The sequence below is a fragment of the Bos javanicus genome, chromosome 3 (assembly GCF_032452875.1).
Source record: "Bos javanicus breed banteng chromosome 3, ARS-OSU_banteng_1.0, whole genome shotgun sequence".
In the NCBI taxonomy this organism is placed as follows: Eukaryota; Metazoa; Chordata; class Mammalia; order Artiodactyla; family Bovidae; genus Bos; species Bos javanicus.
This window is the reverse complement of record NC_083870.1, coordinates 81,996,531-82,020,871: the sequence shown is the minus strand read 5'-3', so window position 1 is coordinate 82,020,871 and position 24,341 is coordinate 81,996,531. Positions and strand designations below refer to the sequence as shown.

The window sequence follows — 24,341 nt, the reverse complement described above, 5'->3', positions numbered from 1 at the left end:
AATAGAATTTGGAGAAGGAAATGGCAACCCACTCCAGTGTTCTTGCCTGGAGAATCCCAGGGGCGGGAGAGCCTGGTGGGCTGACGTCTATGGGGTCACACAGAGTCGGACACGACTGAAGTGACTTAGCAGCAGAATTAGAATTAAACTTCCTCTGCTTAGTCTATGGTGTGGTTTCTATCACCTGATTGGATCCAGACTGCTGCAGTGAGTTTTGACATACGTATATACTGTAAAACCATAACCACAATCAAGGTAGTAAACATATCAATCACTCCCCAAAGTGTCCTTATGCCTGTTTGTCATCCATCCTTCCATTTCTCTGTACCCAGGAAAACAATGATTTGTTTTTTTGTCATCACAGATTAGTTTGCATTTTCTAGAGTTTTATATAAATTGAATCATGTTGTATATATTATTTTTAAAAAATCTAGCTTCTTTCACTCAGCATAATTATTTTTATATTCATCCATGTTATTTTATGTGTTAATAATTTATTGCTTTTTACTGATGAATAGTATTAATATTTCATTGTTTGGACACCAGAGCTAGTCTATCCTTTCACCTGTTGATGGACATTTGGGTTGTTTCCAATTATTGGCAATGAAAAAATAAAGCCACTCTGAAGTTTTGTGTGAGAGTCTTTGGGCAAATGTTTTCATTTGTCTTGGAAAAATACCTAGAAGTGGAACAGTGGGATCAAGTGGTAGATTAAAATTAGCTCTTAACTGGAAAACTGTTTTCCAAAGTGATTGTACCATTTTACATCCCCATCAACAATATATGAAAACTTTAATTGCACCTCATCCTTGCCAGCACTTGATATTATGGTTCATCTTTTTACCTTTAGCCACTCTAGTGGGTAGGTAGTATTATTTCAACATGGTTTTGCTTTGAATTTCCTTGATTAGTAATGATGCTGAACATCTTTTCATATGTTTCTTTGTCATCTATGTATCTTCTTTGGTGGTTTTTGTTCATATATTTTGCCCATTTTTAGAATTAGGTTGTTTCTCTTCTCATCATTGAGTTGTAAGTTCAGTTCAGTTCAGTCTCTCAGTTGTGTCCAACTCCTTGCCACCCCGTGAACTGCAGCAAGCCAGGCCTCTCTGTCCATCACCAACTCCCGGAGTTTATCCAAACTTATGTCCATTGAGTCGGTGATGCCATCCAACTATCTCATCCTCTGTCATCCCCTTTTCCTCCCGCCTTCAATCTTTCCCAGCATCAGGGTCGTTTCAAATGAGTCAGCTCTTTGCATCAGGTGGCCAAAGTATTGGAGTTTCAGCTTCAACATTAGTCCTTCCAATGAACACTCAGGACTGATCTCCTTTAGGATGGACTGGTTGAATCTCCTTGCAGTTCAAGGGACTCTCGAGAGTCTTCTCCAACACCACAGTTCAAAAGCATCAATTCTTCAGCACTCAGCTTTCTTTATAGTCCAACTGTCACATCCATACATGACTACTGGAAAAACCATAGCTTTGACTAGATGGGCCTTTGTTGGCAAAGTAATGTCTCTGTGTTTTAATATACTGCCTAGGTTAGTCATAACTTTCCTTCCAAGGAGCAAGCATCTTTTAAGTTCATGGCTGCAGTCACCATCTGCAGTGATTTTGGAGCCCCCCCAAATAAAGTCTGTCACTGTTTCCACTGTTTCCGCATCTACTTGCCACGAAGTGATGGGACTGGATGCCATGATCTTCGTTTTCTGAATGTTGAGCTTTAAGCCAAATTTTTCATTCTCCTTTTTCACTTTCATCAAGAAGCTCTTTAGTTCTTCACTTTCTGCCATAAGGGTGGTGTCATCTGCATATCTGAAGTTATTGATATTTCTCCCAGCAATCTTGACTCCAGCTTGTGCTTAATCCAGCCCAGCATTTCTCGTGGTGTACTCTATATATAAGTTAAATAAGCAGGGTGACAGTATACAGCCTTGATGTACTCCTTTTCCTATTTGGAACCAGTCTGTTGTTCCATGTCCAGTTCTAACTGTTGCTTCCTGACCTGCATACAGGTTTCTCAAGAGGTAGATCAGGTGGTCTGGTATTCCCACCTTTTTTAGAATTTTCCAGTTTATTGTGATCCACACAGTCAAAGGCATAGTCAATAAAGCAGAAATAGATGTTTTTCGGGAACTCACTTGCTTTTTCCATGATCCAGCAGATGTTGGCAATTTGATCTCTTGTTCCTCTGCCTTTTCTAAATCCAGCTTGAACATCTAAAAGTTCACGGTTCCCATATTGCTGAAGCCTGGCTTGGAGAATTTTGAGCATTACTTTATACTAGCGTGTGAGATGAGTGCAATTGTGTGGTAGTTTGAACATTCTTTGGCATTGCCTTTCTTTGGGATTGGAATGAAAACTGACCTTTTCCAGTCCTGTGGCCACTGCTGAGTTTTCCACATTTGTTGGCATATCGAGTGTAGCACTTTCACAGCATCATCTTTTAGGATTTGAAATAGCTCAACTGGAATTCTATCACCTCCACTAGCTTTGTTTGTAGTGATGCTTCCTAAGGCCCACTTGACTTCACATTCCAGGATGTCTGGCTCTAGGTGAGTGATCACACCATCATGATTATCTGGGTTGTGAAGATAAGGTCAGCATAGCGGTGCAAGGCGGCTGCGCAGCGCTGGGCAGGCTATGAGGAGATACCCCACGTCCAAAGGAAAAGGAGAAACACCAGCAAGATGGTAGGAGGGGTGAATTTCGAGTTTAGAATCAAACCCCATTCCCGCCAGAAGCTCTCAGAGGGCTCAAACAAACCTTGTGCGCACCACGACCCAGGGACCCACAAAGACTGAGACAGAACTGTGTTTGAGCATCTCCTGTCGAGGTACGGGTCAGCAGTGGACTGCCAAAGGGACAGGGGCTCTGGGTGCAGCCGACTTGGTTATGGAATAAGTCCTCTTGGAGGAGGTGGCCATTAACCCCACCATACAGCTGCCAGAACTTACATAGGAGTGGGAAATAGACTCTTGGAGGGCACAACAGAACCTTGTGCACCAGGACCCAGAAGAAAGGAGCAGTGACCCCACAAGAGACTGACCCAGACTTGTCTGTGAGTGTCCAGGAGTCTCCAGCAGAGGCGTGGGTCAGTGGTGGCCTGCTGGAGAGTTGGGGGCAGTGAGAGTAGCAGTGCATGCATGGGACCTTTTGAAGGAGGTCACCATTATCTTTTTTACCTCCACTGTAGTTTGGCCCCAGGTGAATAGCAGGGAGAGAACACAGGTCCACTCATCAACAGAAAATTGGATTAAAGATTTACTGAGTTGAACCCACTCCAGTACTCTTGCCTGGAAAATCCCATGGACAGAGGAGCGTGGTAGGCTATAGTTCATGTGGTCACAAACAGTCAGACACGACTGAGTGACTTCACATCACATCAAGAGTGGCTTAGAAGGTAAAGCATCTGCCTGCAATGCAGGAGACCTGGGTTCGATCCCTGGGTTGGGAAGATCCCCTGGAGAAGGAAATGGCAACCCACTCCAGTACTCTTGCCTGGAAAATCCCATGGACGGAGGATCCTGGTAGGCTACAGTCAATGGGGCTGCAAAGAGTCGGACACGACTGAGCGACTTCATTCACTCATTCGCTCATATGCAAGTCCCTAGTCAGATATATGCTTTGCTAATATTTTATTCTAGATGATGGTTTACCTTTTTATTTTCACAGCAATGTCTTTCAGAAAGCTAAAGCTTTTAATTTTGAAGAAATATAACTTATCATTATTTTCTTTTACAGTTCATGGCTTTTGTGTCTTCTTTAATAAACCTTCACCAAACCCAAGACTGCTAAGATTTTCTCCTATATTTTCTTTCAGAAGTTTTATAGGGTATAACATCTTGGTACTAGTTACAATCCCTTACTGTTCTTGAATTTCTTGTTAATGAACTGATGGAGATACTACAATTAGGCGATGTTAAACACACACAGTATCTCAGAGGTATAGCATGGACGAGAAGACATAACATTGGGGTGCAACAAGGAGCACATGTGTCTTTTTATCCATTTTTTACCCCTATACAAACAGGCCTGTGAAGCTACTGGAACAAAATATACAAAATCAAGATTATGCTAGAAATCCAACCTGTGTGATCACCATATTTATGCCCTTCTCTCACCACATAATATAGAAGTTTGGAGAAAAAAAAATAAGCAATTTATTGAATAGGTACCATGCTATGCACTGTGTTGAGATTTTATAGTCAAGGTATGTAATATATACTTTTATATTTAAAATAACTTTGTAGGATTGGATCTATTATTATGTCTATTTTTTCTGATGAGAATATTATACAATAAAGAAGTAAAATGATTTGTTCAGGTCATCTAGCCAGGTTTGTCTAGTGCTAGGGCCTCTGTTCTTAATCACTAATTATAATATCTCATAAATATTGGTTGCTTACTGTGTGATAAGCACTGGGCTAAACCCTTTACAAGTGTTAACTAATTTAATCTTTAGAGCAAAGTTAGATGGTGAATATTACAGAGATTCAAGCTCTTGCAGCTATTAGCACAAACCTAGGATTTGAATCCATGTTATCTGGCTCCTGAGTCCTCACATGTAACCATCATTCTACTTGGTTTCTCCAAGATAAAAAAATTAATGGCTGTATTTGTTGGTAAGTCAAGCAAATGTCCCATATGAATCTCTCTCCGCAACAACTTTCCAAAATATGAGGTAGTTTCTTCTGTGTTCTCCTTTGCACTTGACCCCATTGTTTGTCACTATCCTGCACCTTTTCCACCTTCCCACTGTGACTTACCACACTTATGCCTTCCAAGTGTCCATAGTAATAATACACAGAGCCATGAGTGTGCTCCTGGGAGAGGTAATGGTGGGTGGTGGTCTCCCTAGCAGCAGCACCTCAGCAGGTACCTCATAGCTGCAGCCACGACTCTGAAGACAGTGGCTCCTCCTGGATTATCTGATCCATTTGCATCAATGACTGGAGTGGTTAAGGGAGAGGGCAGGGCCATAGGAGGTCTGCAAGATGAGCATTTCTATTGCTTGTATCTTTTTTAACACATCCCACTACTTGGGTATAATGTAGAGACAGATTTGACTTAGGCTTGAGTTCTACCCTTTTGCCTTGTTTTTTTGGTTTGGGGCAACTTTTTTTTTTTTTTTTTAAGAGTGATAAAAAAAACATTTGTTAAGCAAATGCTCAGTATCAAGCCCTGTGCTAAACACTTCACATTTTTTATTTAACTGAAATTTCCCATTCTGTGAAGTACATATTTGTATTTTCTTTTAACTAATGAAAGAAATTAAGCAACTCTGGGGCAAATATCTTCACCTTGCTTTACTTTAGTTTCTTTGTGAAAAATAAAGATAACACTGACCTCATAGGAATTTTGATGGTCTAAGTAAGCTCCCAGTCCATTCTGAAGGAGATCAGCCCTGGGATTTCTTTGGAAGGACTGTTGCTAAAGCTGAAACTCCAGTACTTTGGCCACCTCATGCGAAGAGTTGACTCATTGGAAAAGACTCTGATGCTGGGAGGGATTGGGGGCAGGAGGAGAAGGGGACGACAGAGGATGAGATGGCTGGATGGCATCACTGACTCGATGGACGTGAGTCTGGGTGAACTCTGGGAGTTGGTGATGGACAGGGAGGCCTGGCGTGCTGCGATTCATGGGGTCGCAAAGAGTCGAACACAACTAAGCGACTGAACTGAACTGAAAGTAAGCTCAGGGGTTTCCTAGGTGGCGCAGTGGTCAACAGTCTGCCTAAAAAAGCAGGAGATGCAGGAGACCCGGATTCAGACCTGGAAGATCCCCTGGAGTAGGAAATGGCAACTTACTCTAGTACTCTTGCCTGGAAAATTCCACGGACAGAGGTGCCTGGTGGGCTAAAAGAGCCATATTTTGAAAAGTTGTTGCAGAGAGAGATTCATAAAAGAGCCAGACACAATTTAGCGACTAAACAACAACAAAATATTATAGTTAAATTTCCAGGGATCTGGGATGACTGAGGGAGTGCTTACTCTGGACTGGTTGATGCAGGTTCCAGTTTTGGCTGCAGCCAGCTGTGGGACCTTGGGCAAGGGAGTTTCACCTTCCTGACTCCCAGGTTTCTCCTATATAAAATGTTAAGAGGGATAATTTCCAGGGCCCTTTCCAGCTGTCACATTCCTCACATCTATGATTCTGTGATTAAGTTCCTGAAAAGCTCAAGTACTGATAAAAGTGCCATTAAGTTCTGTATACTCAGCACTGCCAGCCATCTGTTACCTGAGATACCTGGGCTGAGCTGTTATGGGTGCGGTTTGGGGGCAGGGTGTGTGGACAGGAAAGGCTCCTTGTCTGACAACTGAGTGTGTTCTGTAGACGATGGAAGACTGTATAGCAAGCCAGGATTCTCAGTGTCCTGAGATTCCTCTGATTTCTGGGCCATGGTGTATTGAGGCCAACCATCAAAGACAGTTTTCTAACAAGAGAACCTTGTGCAGTAAGTTCCTCAGGCAAGTGACAGGAGATAATTGAGATAGGGTTGAATGGGTCTCAGGCAGAGAAACTTACGGACAGACCTATCTGGGTGATAAACTGGTTGACCCAAGAGGTCTCTCTGTCCATCATTCCTTGACCTCAGGTCAGAGTGATAGAAAGGGCGGAGGCTACCAGGGCAGCTGGAGACACTCTTGCTCTGAAGTCCTGAGAAGAATAAGTGACTGTTTGTCCCACATGGGTTAGTCATTCACCTGCCTGAAGGCAGAGGGCCTCAAGCCTACAGTCTAGATCTGCTGGGACATAATTTGGGCTACAAAGTCCTTGCCTTCAAGGAGGTGACTGCTCATTATAAAATCCTAAATCTAGGTTCTTAGAGGCTAATGCTGCACCAATTATGCCTACTGACCATCATCAAGTGCTTATTATATGCCAGGCTCTGGCCAAGAGCTTTTAGGCCCATCATGGTAAAGAGACTGAGTCTTTTTTTTTTTTTTTAATACTCTTATTTATTTGGCTGTACCTAGTCTTAGTTGTAACATGGGACCTTCGATGTTCCTTATGTCATGCAGGATCTTCATTGTTGATTGTGGGATCTATTAATAATTCTCTGACCAAGGATCAAACCCAGGCCCCCTGCACTGGGAATGTGGAATCTTAGCCACTGGACCACCAGGGAAGTCCCAAGAGACTGAGGGCCATCCATTATCTGTGTGACTCTGGGGAAGTCACTTACTCTTTTTTTTTTTTTTGCATTTCAATCTCTAAAACTGTATTATGATGATAATCTATGTAAAAGTGCAAAGAGACATAAAAACTTGTGATGACTGTTAAGTGCCAATGGAAGATGCAGGAACAAATGCACACAAAGCACAAGGCAAAGACATATTCAGTACGTGATTATTTATACTGTGGGTTTCTCCGTGTTCCTCTAGGCCAACACTGGCAGGTGTCCCTTTTTTGCTCTTGCATACTCATAGCCTAAAGCAGGGCCTGGAACATAGCAGGTGCTCAACACTCTACATGATCAAAGGCCCTCTCCACAAGGTCATGAGCATTTATGCATCACAAAATTCATAGTGTTTAATTAGGAGAAATGGACAAAAACATACTGTTAGTAGGAGACTTTAATGATCCCTTTGGCCAAGCAGCTTAAAAAAAAAGCGAAGGCACAGAAGGCCTGCTGCTACTGCTAAGTCACTTCAGTCGTATCTGACTCTGTGCGACCCCATAGACGGCAGCCCACCAGGCTCCCCAGTCCCTGGGATTCTCCAGGCAAGAATACTGGAGTGGGTTGCCATTTCCTTCTCCAACGCATGAAAGTGAAAAGTGAAAGTGAAGTCGCTCAGTCGTGTCTGACCCTCAGCGACCCCATGGACTGCAGCCTACCAGGCTCCTCCATCCATGGGATTTTCCAGGCAAGAGAACTGGAGTGGGGTGTCATTGCCTTCTCCACAGAAGGCCTAAGTAACATAATAAACACCAGGTCAAACTGAGATCATCACCTATCTCCAATTCTGAAGACAGAAAAACACCTTCTTTGAAGAGACCAAGGGGACACTGACAGAAACTGACTACAGAAATCTTTAATAAGTCTCCAAAAGGAAACGGTACTGATGACTTTGATTTCAATGCAGTGAAACTAGAAATTGAAAACAAAAATGAGAAACCATAAATCACTTTATTGGTCAAAGAGAAACTCAAAAGGGAAATTGCATGGTATCACTAAATGTTCTATTACCCAGGGTTACACAGCTAAGAGAGGAAAAGCTGAGATCGCTACTATCTGGGACTCCTAACTAAGTCATTTAGCTACAGGTTTGCGAGCCAGATAAACCTCCCTGAGCCTCGATTTCCCTTTGTCAAGTGGCCCCGAGGTCCCCCCCGCTGCTCAATTCGGGCTGCAGGTTTGAGGTGTCGTGGGGGAGGGGAGGTGAGCTTGCTGGAGGCGCGGGAACAGCAACCTCGGGACGTCCTCAGGGTGCGGGTGTTGAAAGGCGGCAGCAGAGGGCGCTGGGTCGCCGGCCTGGGTCCGCCTCTGCCATTGGTCGGGGCCCAGGCGCTGGGCTGGAGAGTTGGTGGAAAGTGACAAGTTGAGGGAGGCTGAGTGCAAGAGAGCCAGCGCGCAGAGCGGGAGGAGCCGCCGCGGCCGCCACGGAAGGAGCCCCGGGACGGCAGCCCCCGGGCGCAGGGCGCGCTGTTCTCAGAGTCCGCGCGGGCGAGACTCGCCCTTCGCGAGGGCGACCCCGACAACCCGCGACTGAACTGACTGTCCAGCCGCGGCGAGGCTGCAGCCAGAGGGCTGGGGAGGGACCGCGCTTACGGGGTCCTGAGCGGCCGGGCGAAGGCGAAGGAGCAGGTTAGACGGACAAAGAACTTCGCAGACGCCTCTGGCATCCTCCGGGGAGAGCGACCGGGACGAGGTGGCTGGGACCCCGGGCAGAACCTGTGGATGTTCTGCGCGCGGCCTGGGAGCCGCCGCCGCCGCCGCCGCGAGAGGAGGAATGCACCGGCCGCGCCGCCGCGGGGCGCGCCCGCCGCTCCTGGCGCTGTTGGCCGCGCTGCTGCTGGCGGCGCGCGGGGCCACGGCCCAAGGTAAGAGGCGCATCGGCCAGTTTGCGGGCCCGTCCGGCCCCGCCCAACCTCCAGCCGGTTTGTCCGGCACTGGGTAGACGGAAAGCTCCGCGCGCGCCTCGGGGGGGCGGCCGGCGTCCCGTCGGGTGACTCTCCAGCGCGACCTCAGGCGCCGGGGAGACAGGCGAGGATTCACCCGCGAACCTCGATGCGGGCCGGGGGTGCGCCCGGGACTTTTTTCCGGCGCCCAGCCTCAGTTGTCAGCGCTGACAGGAAGCGTGGAGGGGTTGGGGTTCGTGGGGCAATGGGATGCTTTTCGTCTCCCCATCTCTCGTTGGACCCCTAAATGAGCTTCAACTTTGTTCAAGTCCATCCTGCTCCCAAATCGCAGCGGTCCTGGAGAGCGTGGTCCAGAAGGGAGTTTGTATTTTCAGGGATGCCTGCGAGAGTCTGTGTCGTCCGCAGGCCGACCCAAACAAAAGCGCTGTCCTCCTGGGGCTCGGGCGGCCTCGCATCTCCACGGTGCCCGACTCGCCGGGCTTCTGGAGGGTCACGATGGAGGCCACAACGTGTGCGCTGCCGGCGCCGCCACTTTGTGCAAAATGTGCTGTCAGAGGCGGCCTGCCGCTCCTAAGTGCACGTGTGTGTGTGTGTGTGTGTTACGAACAAGAGGGGAAAAGCCAGCTAATGCATACTTGATTTTGGTAATCTCCAAAGACAATCGCAACAGTTAGAGAAAGACTTCACCGAAAGCTCCGGCGTCTTAGTTCGCTGCGGGAAGCTGGGATCCTTGCTGAGTCTGAGCCGGGACACAATGAGAGGGAAGAGCCGGGCTGCGCCTGTGGAGACAACCGATTCATTCTTTGGAGGTTGGAGGGGGAAAGTTGATTAAAGTCTCCAGGGTTTTGGGCCTCACTTTTAACATGCATCCCTTGAGGGAGTACTGGAGCCCCTGAATTCTTCCCTCCCTCCCAGCCCCAACCTATGCTCTTTTATCATGCGTCTTTCATTTTTAAGTTAACGCTGTGCTTTTAGGGAGAAAAAAGGCTCTGGGCGATTTAGCAGTTGAGGGGAAGAGATCTGTTCCCTACATGGACTATGACTGCAGAATTAGTTTGGACTAAAATCTAGCTAATATTTTTTCGTAGTAGAAAAACACACTCTGGAAGGAAGTTTTGTGTGAATTTTGATTCATCTTAGAGATGACTTTGGGGAAGTGGGAACCACATTTTCCGAGGATGATTCTGAAACTGATCCTATAGTGTGGTTGTGCTAATCTGGAGACTCCTCCGGGGTAAATACAGCTCTTAATTGTAATTAAGATGTACATCAGCAGGGAGTGCACCTCCCTGATGAAAAATCCTAATGAAATGTAAACAGCTTGGTCACATGGATGCTTGCTTCCTTGATGCCAAACATCTGGTTCCATGCCACACACCTGGGTGAAAAGTAAAAAATGGGCCATACTGCCTACAACATTGTAAACAGTCGTGATGTCAGGTTGCAGGGCGAATTGAGGTGGAGATAACCAGGGTGATTCTAGCGAAGGCAAGGCTTCTAGTTTGGGGCCTTGACAATTTCAGTTATATCCTCTGTCTACTCCTTTCCTTCTGTATAACCTTTCGGCAATTGATGCTTTTAGATCATGGGGAAGGGGAAGAACCAAGGAGAGGACATGGGGGTCCAGTGTACCTTTCCTTCTTAATCTGCCTTTAAGTAAATGTCCAGAAAATCATTTTGTAATCATTGTAGACAATTGTAATGTAGATACTGTAATCATTGTAACAAAATTGTAAGCAGTCACCCAAATTCTATCTTAACTGTCTACAAGCTTAAAAAACTTAAAATTTCTCACAAATTTATTGTTTGTTTAAAAAGTATAAAAGTTGCCACTTCTTTGGCCACTTCTTAGGTCCCATTTCTGTGGAACCTCCATTTGTATGAATTAAGATTGTTTCTTTTTCTCCCATTAAAGTTTATCTTTTTTTTAAAAAGAGTATTGCCTATCCTGAACTCTTCAATAATGAGCTAAAATCCGTTATTACTGTCTTATTTATTGTCTAATAAATCCCTTTCCATTTCTGAGAATGCTTGATCTTTTCTCTGGGGACAGATCTACTGGAACTCAGATTTATTCTTGTCTGATCCAAGATTCTCAAGGTAACTCAGCCAGAGGCTCAGGAAATCAGCCTAAAGGGAGATATGTTTCATTTATTTATTTTAAAAAATGCTCAGCGTTTCTCCCACCACTTCTCTCTTTTGTTAGCCAGAAGTAGCAAACCTTTACATTTATTTTTTTCTGTCTGTTCATTGTTTTCTCCCTATTGACCTCTTACCAATCCAGAGCTAAAACTCTCTAAGAAACTGAAGCCTTGATAATTGTACCCAGAGTTCAGGGCATTTAGAACCCACTCTAGCCTCTCAGAGTCTTATAGATTCTGTGGTTTGGCTGCTTGGAGTCAGAGGGTGGTGGCCTGCTACTGTTTGCTGTCATTTTGTAAACTTTCCAAAGCTGTTTTAATAGGTGCCTGTTCTGTCTGCTTCTAGAATCAGAGTCTTTGGAGGGCAATAAGACTGTTAGCTTTCTAGTGAAAACACCGGGGACCAAGCTATTCAGCCCCATCATTATTGGAGACACCTGAAGATCTCCCTGGGGAGCCACATTGAGGCCCAGTTGACAAACAGTGTGGTCCCACTGCCTCTGGCAGTGTGTTGGGAATATTTAATTTCTAATATCGATTCAGTTTCCTTATGGCTGTACTGCTATTCTGATACCTGGGGTTATCTTCCTGATATTTGGTTAGGAGTCCTTTTACAGACTAAACTTTGGTCTGTATTTTCCTCTCTGTCTCCTACATGGCGAGCATAGGCCTCAAATTATACTTGAAAGTTTCTAAATGGTGTGTCACTTGCATCCATTAGTGTCCAAATTGGCTGTGGTTTGGTGGTGACCACATACCCTATTTAAAATATTTCTGAAAATTTTACCCAGCATCCTATGGAGAATGGAGGGCTTTGTAGACTATATGTATATATATGTGTGTGCTCAGTCACTCAGTCGTGTCCAACTCATTGCAACCCCATGGACTGTAGCCTGCCAGGCTCCGCTGTCCAGGGGTTTTTCTAGGCGTGAATACTAGAGTGGGTAGCCATTCCCTTCTCCATGGCATCTTTCCGACCCAGGGATTGAACCCATGTCTCCTGCATCTCCTGCATTGGCAGGCAGATTCTTTACCACTGAGCCACCTGGAATAGCCACCTGTGTATATATACACACACACACACATATATGTATATCTATATAAATGACATATATACATATATAAGGGTGGGCCATAGATTTTTGTTGAATGGAGAATAATCTCCTTGGGCATATATAAAGTTGTATAATTTTAAAGTGGTATAATTTGCTTTTCCTAGTAAAAACTCAACATGGTATATTTTCAAGGATTTTTCCTTCTCTTTTCTCGTCTTCTAATGTGAAGAGAGTGTGGTAGAACTTAACAGTTAATAGTTATGAGCACAGGTGTTGGAGTTAACAGAACCAGAATGGGTTTGAATCTTTTCTCTTATACTTACTGGGTATGGTGATCAGTTTTTCTGAGCCCTACCTGAGCATATGAGATCTAAGTGAAACCATGTATGGCAAGTACTGGAGAAGGGCACCCAGACTAGAGGGTCTTAAAATTAAGACCTAAAATTAAGCCTTGAAATTAAGGCTATGCAAACCCCCAGAAATAATACACAAAAGTTAACGTGAATTTTTATGGTTGTATGTTTCTAGCTATAATCTGACTTTTAAAGAAAACTATAATCCCCCAAAGATAGGAGCGTTGATTTGGAGTGTTTGATGCCTGGGGCAATGAGTTGCCTTCCTGGGTAGGTTGCCAGGGATTGCCGGGGCTCCTGGGCCTTAGCCCACATCTGCACAATCCATGGGGCCTCTATCTTGTCTCACTTTCTGCTTTCTCTCCCACCAGGCCGGCTGTTATTGGGCCTGAGAGAAGCTGATGAATGGTGCCAAATCCTTTGACCTCAACTAGGAATGTATTTCCCTGAACCCAAGCATTCCGAGATGCCTCTGTTTATACAATTTATTTAACAAACACTTGCATAATCCTTACAATAGGCCAGTCACCATTCTAAGCACTTTGCAAGTATTAATTCACTGAATCCTCACAACAGCCCCATGAGGAAGGTGGTGTAATCAGCTCATTTTGATTTAGGCATAGAGAGGTTAAATTGCTTTGTTAAGGTCACATGGCTAGGAAATGGCCTTGCTGGCCTTACAGACCGTAAGAGTTCATGCTCTTATCTAACTGCTGCCCTGGACAGTCTTTCCTGCTTTAAGTCTTAAAATTTACACTCCTTTTATGTTATGTAGTTGCCAAAGGGGCTATTCCCCAAGGTATTCTGAGAGTAGCAAAGGAACATTTTTTTTAGCCGTATCTAGGAGTTATAAGAAATGATTGTACTTGTGCCCGACTCTTTACAACCCCATGTGCTGTAGCCCACCAGGCTCCTCTGCCCGTGGTATTTTCCAGGCAAGAATACTGGAGGGGGTTGACATTTGTTCCTCCAGGAAATCTTCCTCACCCAGGAATCAAACCCATGTCTCCTGTGTCTCCCGCATTGCGGGCAGATTCTTTATCCGCTGAGCCATCAGAGAAGCCCATAAGAAATGATTGGAGACAGCCAATTTCAGTTTTCCTTCCTGTGCTGGAGTTCCCCAAGCCAGACCTGCTGTAATTCAGAGATAGACCGGAAGGGCCTCGGATGGTCTGCACCTCTGATCAAGAGGAATTATATCGTTGTAATGAACTGCAACTTGGATGCGGTTTGAGGAGTGTGTCTGGCAATTCCTTCCAACCAGCGATGAGATATATTTTGATGAAGTGCCTGTATTTGCATCGTGGTGTACAACTTGGGGTGTAGGCTGAACAGGGGTGATTTATTAGAATGTTCTCTGGTGGGAGAGCTGGCTTGCCTGCTCCAAGTTCCCGATGTGAATTAGACCCTTGCAAATCCAGCCCCAGCTGGGAAACACTCAAGTCTCCGAGGTCTCTTTCTTGACACAAGAGCCTCAGCCTGGCCTTACCTAATCCCCGAGGTGTGTCGGGAGAGACTGTTCTGTAGACAGACGAAGAGAAAGGAATAGCCTTCTTTGAGTCTGAGAAATTTCTCTGGAGTTTAAGTGGGCGGTGGGGGGAGGATAATGGGGTGGGGGGGAACTCTTCGAAATCCTTAACTAAATGCAGCTGCTTGTTACACGGAGCCTGACTTGCATGCCAGGAATATCTAAAAAGCTAACGAATACAAAATAAAAATAAACAGCAGTAAAAAGGCTCTCTCTTTGTTGCAGTAAGCTTGGTTGGGGTTTTCAGTTTGTTTAGGAATGGTATAATCGTGGCATCCACTTTATTTTGGTAAAGCAGTGAAACGTGGATTGATGTTATGTCGTGGGGTGCTGCTACCACCTGAGCCTTTTCCCTCACACCTCCCCCTCAGAACGCCCAGGCACGGACAGCCACAGGGCCTGAGGCTCAAACTGGTGCCCCTGAGTGAATTACATTGAAAGAGGGCAGATAATTTAATGGGATAATGTTGGCAGGGCCAGCAAATTTCACACCCCATCTCTCACTAATAGAAAGGCAGTAGAAGGCTACAATATCCTCAGATGAAAAGGTTGTATAAAAAGGTTCTGCTTAACAGTAACTGTCTGACCATAAATAAGGTTCTGTAGAGTTTTGATCCAAAAGCTGTTATTAAATACTGATAAGCCAAGCCTCATAATGTTTGGCCTCCTTACATTTCCTTTTTTTTCCCTTCTCTCCATAGAACCATAGATTTCTTTTTTAAGAGGGGGAAGGGACCTAAAGATCAACCAGTCCAAACTGTTTATTTTTTCAAGTATTTCTATACAGAAAGGACCTTCTTTTATAGCCATTTAAAGAGGTGGTATGGAGTAGCAGGAACGGAATGGGGTTGGAACCTGAGAGACTAGGGTTTGAATTGGGGCTTTGCTGCTTGCTGGCTCTATGAACTTGGGCAAAGTTCTTTGACCTTCTAAGTCTTGGTTTCTTTCTCTGCAAAATGGGGATAAGAGTAATATCCACTTTGTAGGCTTTTTGTGAGCATTAAAGGAGATAATTGATACAAAGCCTAGTAAACCTGTGTTAGCTGTTATCATTAGCAGGGGCTTGCTGGAGAACTCAGAACAAGTGGTTCCAAAACAATGATCATTATGCTGTGAGATAAACCAAGACTCAGCAGCAGTTTTTACAAGATGGTAGAACTCTTGAATGTTCAGTTTTACAGGGAGCATGTAGATACTCTAGATGTGAGCAGTCCCCACTAGTGCTGGGGATCCCGGAGGAGATGCCGCAGGGCAGCTTCGCAAAGCCTTAAAACAAAGACTTTTTTCAGAACAGTGAGCTCTTTGGGGAAGAGCAAGCCCTCCCTGGTGCTTGGTGTAATTCCAGAATCCTGCAATGGGGAATGTTACATTTCAGGGCCCTCTACTTGTAATCTGACCGTTTTTAGCTCCAATATCCAAATAATCTTGCTGAGCACAACTTGAAAGAGAAGGATAATGGCCAGAGGAAAGAATCCTGAGGTGCTCTGTTAGCCATTTAAAATTTCTAAGTACAAGAAAAAGAAGTTCACATTTCCCAAAGAGAAAAGAGTAAAGAAATGTGTGGGAGGGGGGAGGGGAGATAAAAGGATTTCTAAAGATTCACACCGGGTTTGTGTGTTTTATTTGTATTTTTCAACAGTAAAGGGCTGGTCATTCAGTGCATTTCAACGAACATTTGTTATATATTTATTATGTGCAAAATACAGTGTTAGTGCTCAGGAATAAAACTTTATCCTTGCTGTCAAGGAGAGAAGGAGGAGGGACAGTCTTACTTTTTAAAGAACCTACTATGTGCTAGGCATAGTTCTTTATTGGTATTGGGTTTATATGTTCCAGCATCCCTTTGATGCTGGACTTCTGATCTCATTTCTCAGATAAGGAAGTCAAAGCTCAAATATTGTGGTAAGTGTCTTAGCTAGCCTCACACAACTCTTAAGTTGGGTTTGGCATTTGATGCTAGGTATTTTGACCCATCCTTGAAGTGTAATTGGAGAGGCAGGATGAATAGATACGGGCTTCCGCATGTCAACCAGCTCCCCCATTCATGCATTATAGTAACTCCCCTACATATGAACCTTCAAGTTGCAAACTTTCAAAGAATGTGCCCCTATATGCCAGCTTGTACTGTACTCCTGTTTTTTTCAAGGTACTGTCCTGCAAGATTATAAGTGTTTTATTTTTTGTGTTTGTTTTTTATGTGCTATTTGTGTGAAAAGTACTATAAGACAGTTACAGTACAGTACTCTACAGCCGATTGTGTTAGTTGGGTACCTAGGCTAGCTTTATTGGATTTAGGAACAAATTGGACTTATGAATGTGCTTTCAGAATGAAACTCATTTGTTGTGAGGGACTTACTGTAGGAAAGAATTGTGGAAAAAGTGCTCTGGGGACATAGGAGTAGAGGATGTTAATTCTCACCCAGGGAACTGGAGGTTCAGAGGGAGAAACCCATGTCCTTCAGGGGCTTATTGTGAGGATGCAATGAGATAACTCATAGACGGTGCTCAGAATCCTGAATGCTCAGCTGTAGTTCTGTAACCAGAGACAGGCCTGGTCAGGATTTATCTGCCTCAAAAGCCTGTGTGCTTATAGTTGTTCTGCTGTGCTCCTTTTCAGCAGGCATGTGGTTGTAGGAAGAGTAAGTCGCTGTGTAGCCCACAAATAGATGGGAAAACACCAAGACAGTTTCTCTGGTATCTTCCCCACCTGCCTTAATCCAGATATTCAGATTCAAGTCTGCTTTGGGCAGGGGAGAGGATTTGCACAGGTGTGAGTTTGGAGAGAATTGTGAAGCCTAATCATGAACCATAACAGTTCTGGAGCTCTGGCCAGGACCTACTGTGTTCTCCATTCATTCTCTGACCATACATTTTCTATGCACTTACTCTGAGCCAAATATTTTGCTAGTCACTAGAGATATAAATGGGAGTAAGGCTAGGTCCTTCCCTTGGAGAATTTTTCAGACGGCAGGTCTTTGGCAGAGACTTCTAGCTAGTCATCAGATCTGTTTCATCTCTTCCCGGGCACATGGCTAGACTACTTTCTCAGGTCCCTTGCAATTGTAAGGCCATGTGACTAAATATTAGCCAATGGAAAGAGATTGAAGGCAATGAGTGTCACTTGTACACCTGACACACAAAAAGCTTCCCAGGCAGGATTGCTATGATCTTGAACGTGGGAACTCCAGGAGTCATATGTTGAAGATACCACAAGATGCAAATGGCTTGGAATCCACCCTTACTGACTGCCCAGTGCAAGCTACCCATTAGTCCGCACCTGTTTAGGTGAGCAAGAAATGAACTTCTGTTGAATGAAGGCTAAGATGTTAGGGATTATTAGTTACAGTTGTGCTTCCCTGGTAGCTCAACTGGTAATGAATCCACCGGCAATTCAGGAGACCTGGGTTCAATACCTGGGCTGGCAAGATCCCCTGGAGGAGGGCATGGCAACCCACTCTAGAATTCTTTCCTGGAAAATCCCCATGGACAGAAGTACCTGGCGGGCTACAGTCCATGGGGTCAATAAGAGTCAGACACAACTGAGCAACTAAGCACAGCACAGCACAGTGTTATCTTAAGGAACATTATTTATAGAACTAATATTTTATATGTATCTATCATATTGGGCTCCCCTGGTGGCTCAGATGGTAAAGAATCTGCTTGCAATGTGGTAGACCTGGGTTCCATCCCTGGGTTGAGAAGATCACCTGGAGGAGGAAATGGCTACCCACTGCAGTATTCTTGCCTGGAGAATCCCCGTGAACAGAGGATCCTGGCAGGCTACAATCCACAGGCTCACAAAGAGTCAGACACGATTGAGTGGCTAAGCACAGTGTATCTATCATATGAATAGAGTTGTAAACCGTAGTGCACCATGAGATGAAATTTGTGAGTCTGAATCAGTATTTTAGATAGGACTATAATAGGGATATATCAGAGTGCGTTACATTAATCAGATGAATATTGTTTGGAGAAATTTTAGCTTCAGTTTGGTACATGCTAATTTGGGTTATTATTGAGCTCTCATGATTAAAAGTTTGAAAGCCTGGTCTACCGGAGGCAGACAGGTCAATAGCTCTGTACAATAGAGTATGGTGGTTATGGTAATAGTGGTGAGGTCCCAGTGCTGTCTCGGTTAAGGAAATGCCTAGGAAGCAGAGAAGGCAAAAAGGGTTAATCTTTCCAGTCAATTTGTATTGGTGGCCTGTGGTGCAGTGTTGAAAAGGATGTTGTGGTTTCTTCCAGGGTCTCTGGGAGGGAATGCTGTGATCTGATGGCAGCGTCTCCCATGAGCTTGGGAAGAGGAGTAAAGGCTCTGACCTGGTTTGCATCTGACCCCTTAGCAGGGAGTCTGGGCTCCTTCCAGTGAATTCAACCCCTTCCCCAATTATTTATGGCATACATACGATGTCTGTCTGGAGCACCATACTCAGCACTGTGGGGATTCTAGACGAACTATGACTAGCTCTTGGGGAGGTTATCTTTTAGGAGCAATAAAATAGGCACTTGTGTAATAATTATGCAGCCAGCAAATACAGAATTGGCAATTACAGATGCAGAGTGCCGAGAAGTCTTTTGGGAGGAAATGGGGTGTGATATGAGCCAGGAAGGATGGAAGGATTGAGATGGAGAGTGGAGGAGAAACGCTGGACGTTCTGCCGCTGCCCTGGTCTCCAGGGACTTGCCCAGGCTGTCCAGCCTTCTTCAATTGGGCCTTCACCCTGGGATGAAGCTGATCTTCAGGGATGGAAGAGTAAGGAAGAGGAAAGATGGCTTTGAGTGGTGCCTTTATGTTTGTTTGTGTAGGAAGCCAGCAGGGGAAGGGAGGAAGAAGCAGGGTTTTACTGGGAGCCTGATGACTTATTTTTCTCTATAAAAGGGCATCCCAGAGAGTTAAAAATCCAGTACGTTGCTGGGTTGCTTGTCAAAAGTATCCTGTATCTTAGTGCCTCTGCTGCAGCAGTTTTGTATTGTAATGAAGTCTTTTAAACCCTAGTCTACCCCTTGTCTGTGTGATAAACATCATACTAGTAGGGTAATACACATCAAACATCCTGTGTACCAAGAGCTATTTTAAGTTCTTTAAGTATTTTAACTTGTATTATCTTCAGGGCAACTCTGTGAGATAGGCAGTAATTATCAGCTCCATTTTCCAGATGAGAAAACTGAGGTACAGAGAAGGTAAGTAATTTGATCAAGATCAAATAGCAAGTTAAGTGGGAGAGCCAGGATTTGAAAATAGTTATCCTGAGTCTGGGGCTTGGTCCTTGATCATTATGCCATTTTGCACCTCATTTAAAAAAAAAAACTCTGATGATTCAGATTCTCTGTAAGATCCAGCCAAATAACTACATCAAAATAATCATAATTGAATCTTCCATGTGTATAGGGCTTTGCAGCTTACAAAACTATTTCCTATATATTACCATTAAATTTTCAAATAATCTAATAAAACAAGATTTCTTTCTTTAGCTTTCTATCTTTCTCTCTCCCTTTTAAAATTAGGCCTATGAGGTTGGCGCTGAGGTCACTACAGCTGATGGAGCCTGTCTGAAACCCAGGCTTTTTAACTTTGGGCTTTTAGTGGTTTATGCCCTCAGTAACTGGGGGAATTTCTTGGCAGTCCTAGTGGTTAGGATTCTGAGCTTTTACTACCAAGGGCTGGAGTTTGATCCCTGGTGGGGGAACTAGAGAGCTGCATGGTGTGACCAAAAATTAAGAGATTGGAATTTGTGACCCTATGAGACTGATGTTGGTCTATTGTTACTGCAGTTTCATCAGTAAATGAATTTGCCTGATTCTCCGAAAATCAGCTATTCATTTTGGAAACAATTGTGAGTCATTTGTAGGTGGAGCCTTGAGCTAAGATCCCTGTAATTTAAGAAAGTTCACTTGCAAATAGACTGAGAGAAGTTACTTAAAAAGAAGGAGTTTCCTAAGTGGTTGGCGATTGCCGTGTGTAGTGGAGCCAGTAACAGAAGGGATTTGGCATCAGAAGGTCTTGTGGAACTAGGCTCAACCCTTTTCTGCCAGGTCAGCAAATGACTTGACGTCCCCGAGACTCAACTTGCTCACCTATAATATGGGAAGCATAAGGGTGCCCACCTGCAAAGGGTGGGGAGGACCACCGGAAGTGCACGTGCAGTGCCTGGGTGGTGTTTAGTGTGTGTTTGTAGTTACTCCCATGAATTAAATGGAGAGAATGAGAGTGCACTGCCTCCTTTGAGATTTCCCCAGGATGTGATACAGCAAAATTTCTAAACCTCAGAACCTTTCTTTTATAATATAACCATCTCTGGGGCAGACCTTCCTAGCACCTAGAACTTTTAGGTTATAGCTATATTAATATTACTCAAGGACAGGGACTTTCTTAAGCCTTGTGAAGGTTGAACATCCTAAGGTAAGAACAGATCCTGTTGCCTGAAATCCTAAAGTTCCTGGAAAGGCTCCTATCTGTTCTTCCAGGGAAACTGACATCGTTTCCTGATGGGATTAGGCATCCATCAAGACAACCATTTTACTTTTTCTCCACAAGAGAGATTATTATATCCTCACCTCTTGAATTTCACACCAATGTAGTCATAGTTTGTACAGAATTTTCATACTCCCTGCAGAGGATTGGTTGTTTTTCTTTTTCCACTTTAATGTTCAGTGTGATGGAAGTTAGCTCGTCTCATACGGACTCCTCTGAGACCTGTGCCTTAAGAAAGTGGTGCTTAGTTCCATGGTGGCTCTTTATCGCCTCCCTTCAGAGAATTGCTGGGTGTTATATAGGAACTTTTAGTCGCTAAATATTGCCTGTTTGAGATTAGCAGTAGGCTGACTGACAATAAACAGCAACAATTTTTGATGATGTTCTCAATCTACCGGTGAGTTACCCTCTCTTTCTCTACGCTGCTCACAGCATGCTCTGCGCACTCACATCCGGTGTCCCTGAGCCAAGGAATGGAGTGCTTTGTCTGTGGCCAGATAGTCTTCAGAGTGCCAGAACCTGCAATGGGGGCTTCCCAAGGGCCACTGATAAACGGCATCTCTTCCCGCTTCTGAGCAAGGGAGGAGCTGAGTTGAGCTGAGCGCGCCCAGTTTGTTCTCCCCAGCTGGCAGCAAGGCACCATATCTGACTGCCCTGCAAGTAGTCAGTCAAGGGGTGGAGAGAATCCAGCACTTCCAACACTGCTTGGTTTCCCTTCCCAAGATGAAAGTAAGGCATTGCTCCCTTACACTGGCTGCAACTTGATTTTTTCTTTAAGGAGTACTTGTCAGATTTCATCTTTGTGTTGGGATTAAAACTATATATGTGTGTGTGTATACACACACATATATACGTATAGGGATGAAATGGTCAAAATGTTTTATCAATAACCCTCCCAGCTCTCAGCCTCAGGACTCAAGTTTAGAAAGTTTCTTAACCAGTCTGGGATGTTAGTGAAAGTAGATTCCCCCAGACTCACAGGATCAAATCAACAGGCCAGTGGTCTGTCTGCTAAGTGTTGATGTGGAGGAGAGAAGGACACAAGGGACCTGGGAGCCACAGCTCCTTACCCGCCAAGTGACACGTCCTGTATAAACTCCCAGGAAGTCACAGGCAATTCCATTTGGATAAATATTTGTTTAGCAACTAAAGCGGATACAGGAGAAATATATGACAGGATCCTCTTCAGTAGGAAGTTTACTGTTTTTGTTAGGCAAGATTGATATCCCCACATGGTTTGAGACTAACTCATTGAATCAAACCTCACTGTCCTGATCTTTGTGTAGAGTGGTTTCTCTATCATGCAGCCTCTAGAATCTGTGTAGTTAACACTACCCCTCCCCGCATCCGGCTCAAGTTCTTCCCTTTCTCCATCTCTCCCCCTCCCCAACCCCGCTGTGAAATCTTGTTCTTCAACCCCCAGTGCTCCCACATTCAGGAATTCACTTTTCTGTCTTTCTTTCCCCGATGCTCTCACATTCAGCCAGCGTTCCCACACAGGTCTCCTAAGTCATACTCATTTATTCCCATTTAGCCCAAGCCTCCATGTTAATGGTGTAATTATAGTCACCGTCATTTATTGAGCATCTACTATGGGGTGACACAGCTGGCAAGGCATTTTGTATTTTGTAATGGATCCTATTGTTTTGTCTTTACAAAAGTGTTGCCCTGAATTAAGCTTCCTCCTTCTGCCCCCTTTATCTACTGGGAAAAGAAACTTTGTCCACTCTCCAGCCTTGTTATGGGGAGACTGCCAGTCATAACCCTGCCCCCGGTCTCACTATGATGGTCTAATTATAGGCCATTCTGGGATATAGGGGCAGCCACTTTAGGGCAGGGAAGCTGAGAGATGCCCTTGGCCATGTCTCTGCTCTAGAAAGAAGCTGGTGTGGTAGGAGAGAATGACTTTGATCTCTGGAGTAGGTACTACTGAGAGGTGTGGCAAGGATCCAGTCTTTCCTCCATCTCTCCCCAGTTTCTGTTCATAGCCCATAGACACTGCTCTGAGGGAGGTTAATGTGTCCTAACCATGCACATATCATACCTCACTAATTCTCACAACAAAATGAAGTGGTATTGTTTTCTTAACCTAAAAGAAAAGTGGTTTGAATGCTTTTTTCCTCAGGAGAAATTATGTCCACTAAAAACAAAATCAGAAATGCAATGTGAAGACAAAATTCCCCATACTCCTATTTCTCAGAGATAGCTTCTGATAGTGTTTTCCATACATGTATATTCATAAAAGGAGGTCAGTCTTTTTATTCCCAAGAGAAAACTGAGTCTCAGAGATGTTAAAGAACTTCTCCATTGTCATATAACAAGAGCCGCTTTCCATTCTACCTACTTCTCTGTGATCAAGGAGTCAGTCTTAGTTAACAACCAACTAGTTGAGCATATTCTTGATAGAAAATCACCAAATATGTGTTGCGTGAATGCAAAATTCAATGTAATTAAGTGCCTTGAGGAACATGCACATGTAAGGTTTGTAGATCAAGGAGGAGAGAGGTATGAATTGTTTGGAATTATTGGCAGAGGTTTCTAAAGGAGGTGGCATCTGAGATGGAGAGCCGATATTAATTTGTTTTTCTCCAGTATGCTGTGTCTTGAGTGGTCCAAGCCAGCGGTCCCCATACACTTTCCTCTGCTGGGGTTGGGCACCACCCATGGCATACTGATAACCTCTGAGCATTTCTGAAAATGCACAAGGTCAAAGTGAAAGTGTGTCCATGGCAAAGGGGGCCAGAGGAAGAGACATATGGTATTCAGAAGGAAATTCAGAGTTCTTGGCACAATAGGAAAGTAAGACCTAAAGACTGATCTAAAGCAATGAAGTGGGGAAGGGGAAGAGTGGAGGCATCACCAAAACTGTGATCAGGGAGGCTCTGATGGGACTTTCAGACAGGCCTTCCCAGTCTGGGTGCTGCGCCATCTCAGGTCTCACCTTTGTACACAGTGACGTTTCCATGGCTGTTTCCTCCCATGGGGACATCCTTCCCCAGCCTATCGGCTCCCAGTCCTTTGGTTTGACTTAAATGTCACTTCCCTGACTGGCCAGACTAGGTTGGGTTCCCACCTACTCTCTTTCATAGCACCCTGTATTTAAAAATACTCGCGATTATGGTTTGTAATTAAATATTTATTTGTGCAGACTTCCCAGGTGGTGCTAGTAGTAAAGAACTCGCCTGTCAGTGCAGGTTAGATGTAAGAGACACGGGTTTGATCCCTGGGTGGGGGAGATCCCCTGGAGGAGGGCATGACAACCCACTTCAGTATTCTGGCCTGGAGAGTCCCATGGACAGAGGAGCCTGGCAGGTTGCAGTCCATAGGGTCGCACAAAGTTGGACACAACTGAAGCGACTTAGCATGCACACACATACATTTGTGCAATTATTATTTTTTGGCATCTCCTATTTCACTGGGTTGAATGCACCTTAGAATAAGGCTTGAGTTTGGATCACAGGCAGCACAATGCCTGGTAGCCAACTGAACAACTCTCCTTACTTTTACTCAGCTTTGTCCTTCCTTCCTAGAGACTGGGATCATTCCAGTTGGCTTTGCTGTTACTCTCTGAAAATTTGAAAACGCATCTTTGAACAACTGAAAATCTCAAGGCTATCTTTTCCAAAAGAGGAATCTCACCCCCGTAAAAAGCCAATCTGGACTCAATTAAACGTGCTGTGGGCTCTATTTGCAGGGGAGCAGG

General features: G+C 44.6%; 1 protein-coding gene across 2 annotated transcripts in view; it reads left to right on the top strand.

Annotated features, from left to right (window-relative positions):
• The first annotated feature begins 8,214 nt into the window (after nucleotides 1-8,214).
• Nucleotides 8,215-24,341, top strand: part of ROR1 (receptor tyrosine kinase like orphan receptor 1) — a 467,486-nt gene continuing 451,359 nt past the window's right edge. The window contains exon 1 of one of the 2 annotated variants that reach the window (XM_061411731.1): nucleotides 8,215-9,050. In XM_061411731.1, coding sequence (XP_061267715.1) covers nucleotides 8,960-9,050 — 91 coding nt within the window. In that variant the 5' untranslated portion in view covers nucleotides 8,215-8,959. The remainder of the gene's footprint in view (nucleotides 9,051-24,341) is intronic. The other variant, XM_061411730.1, reaches the window with a different exon arrangement.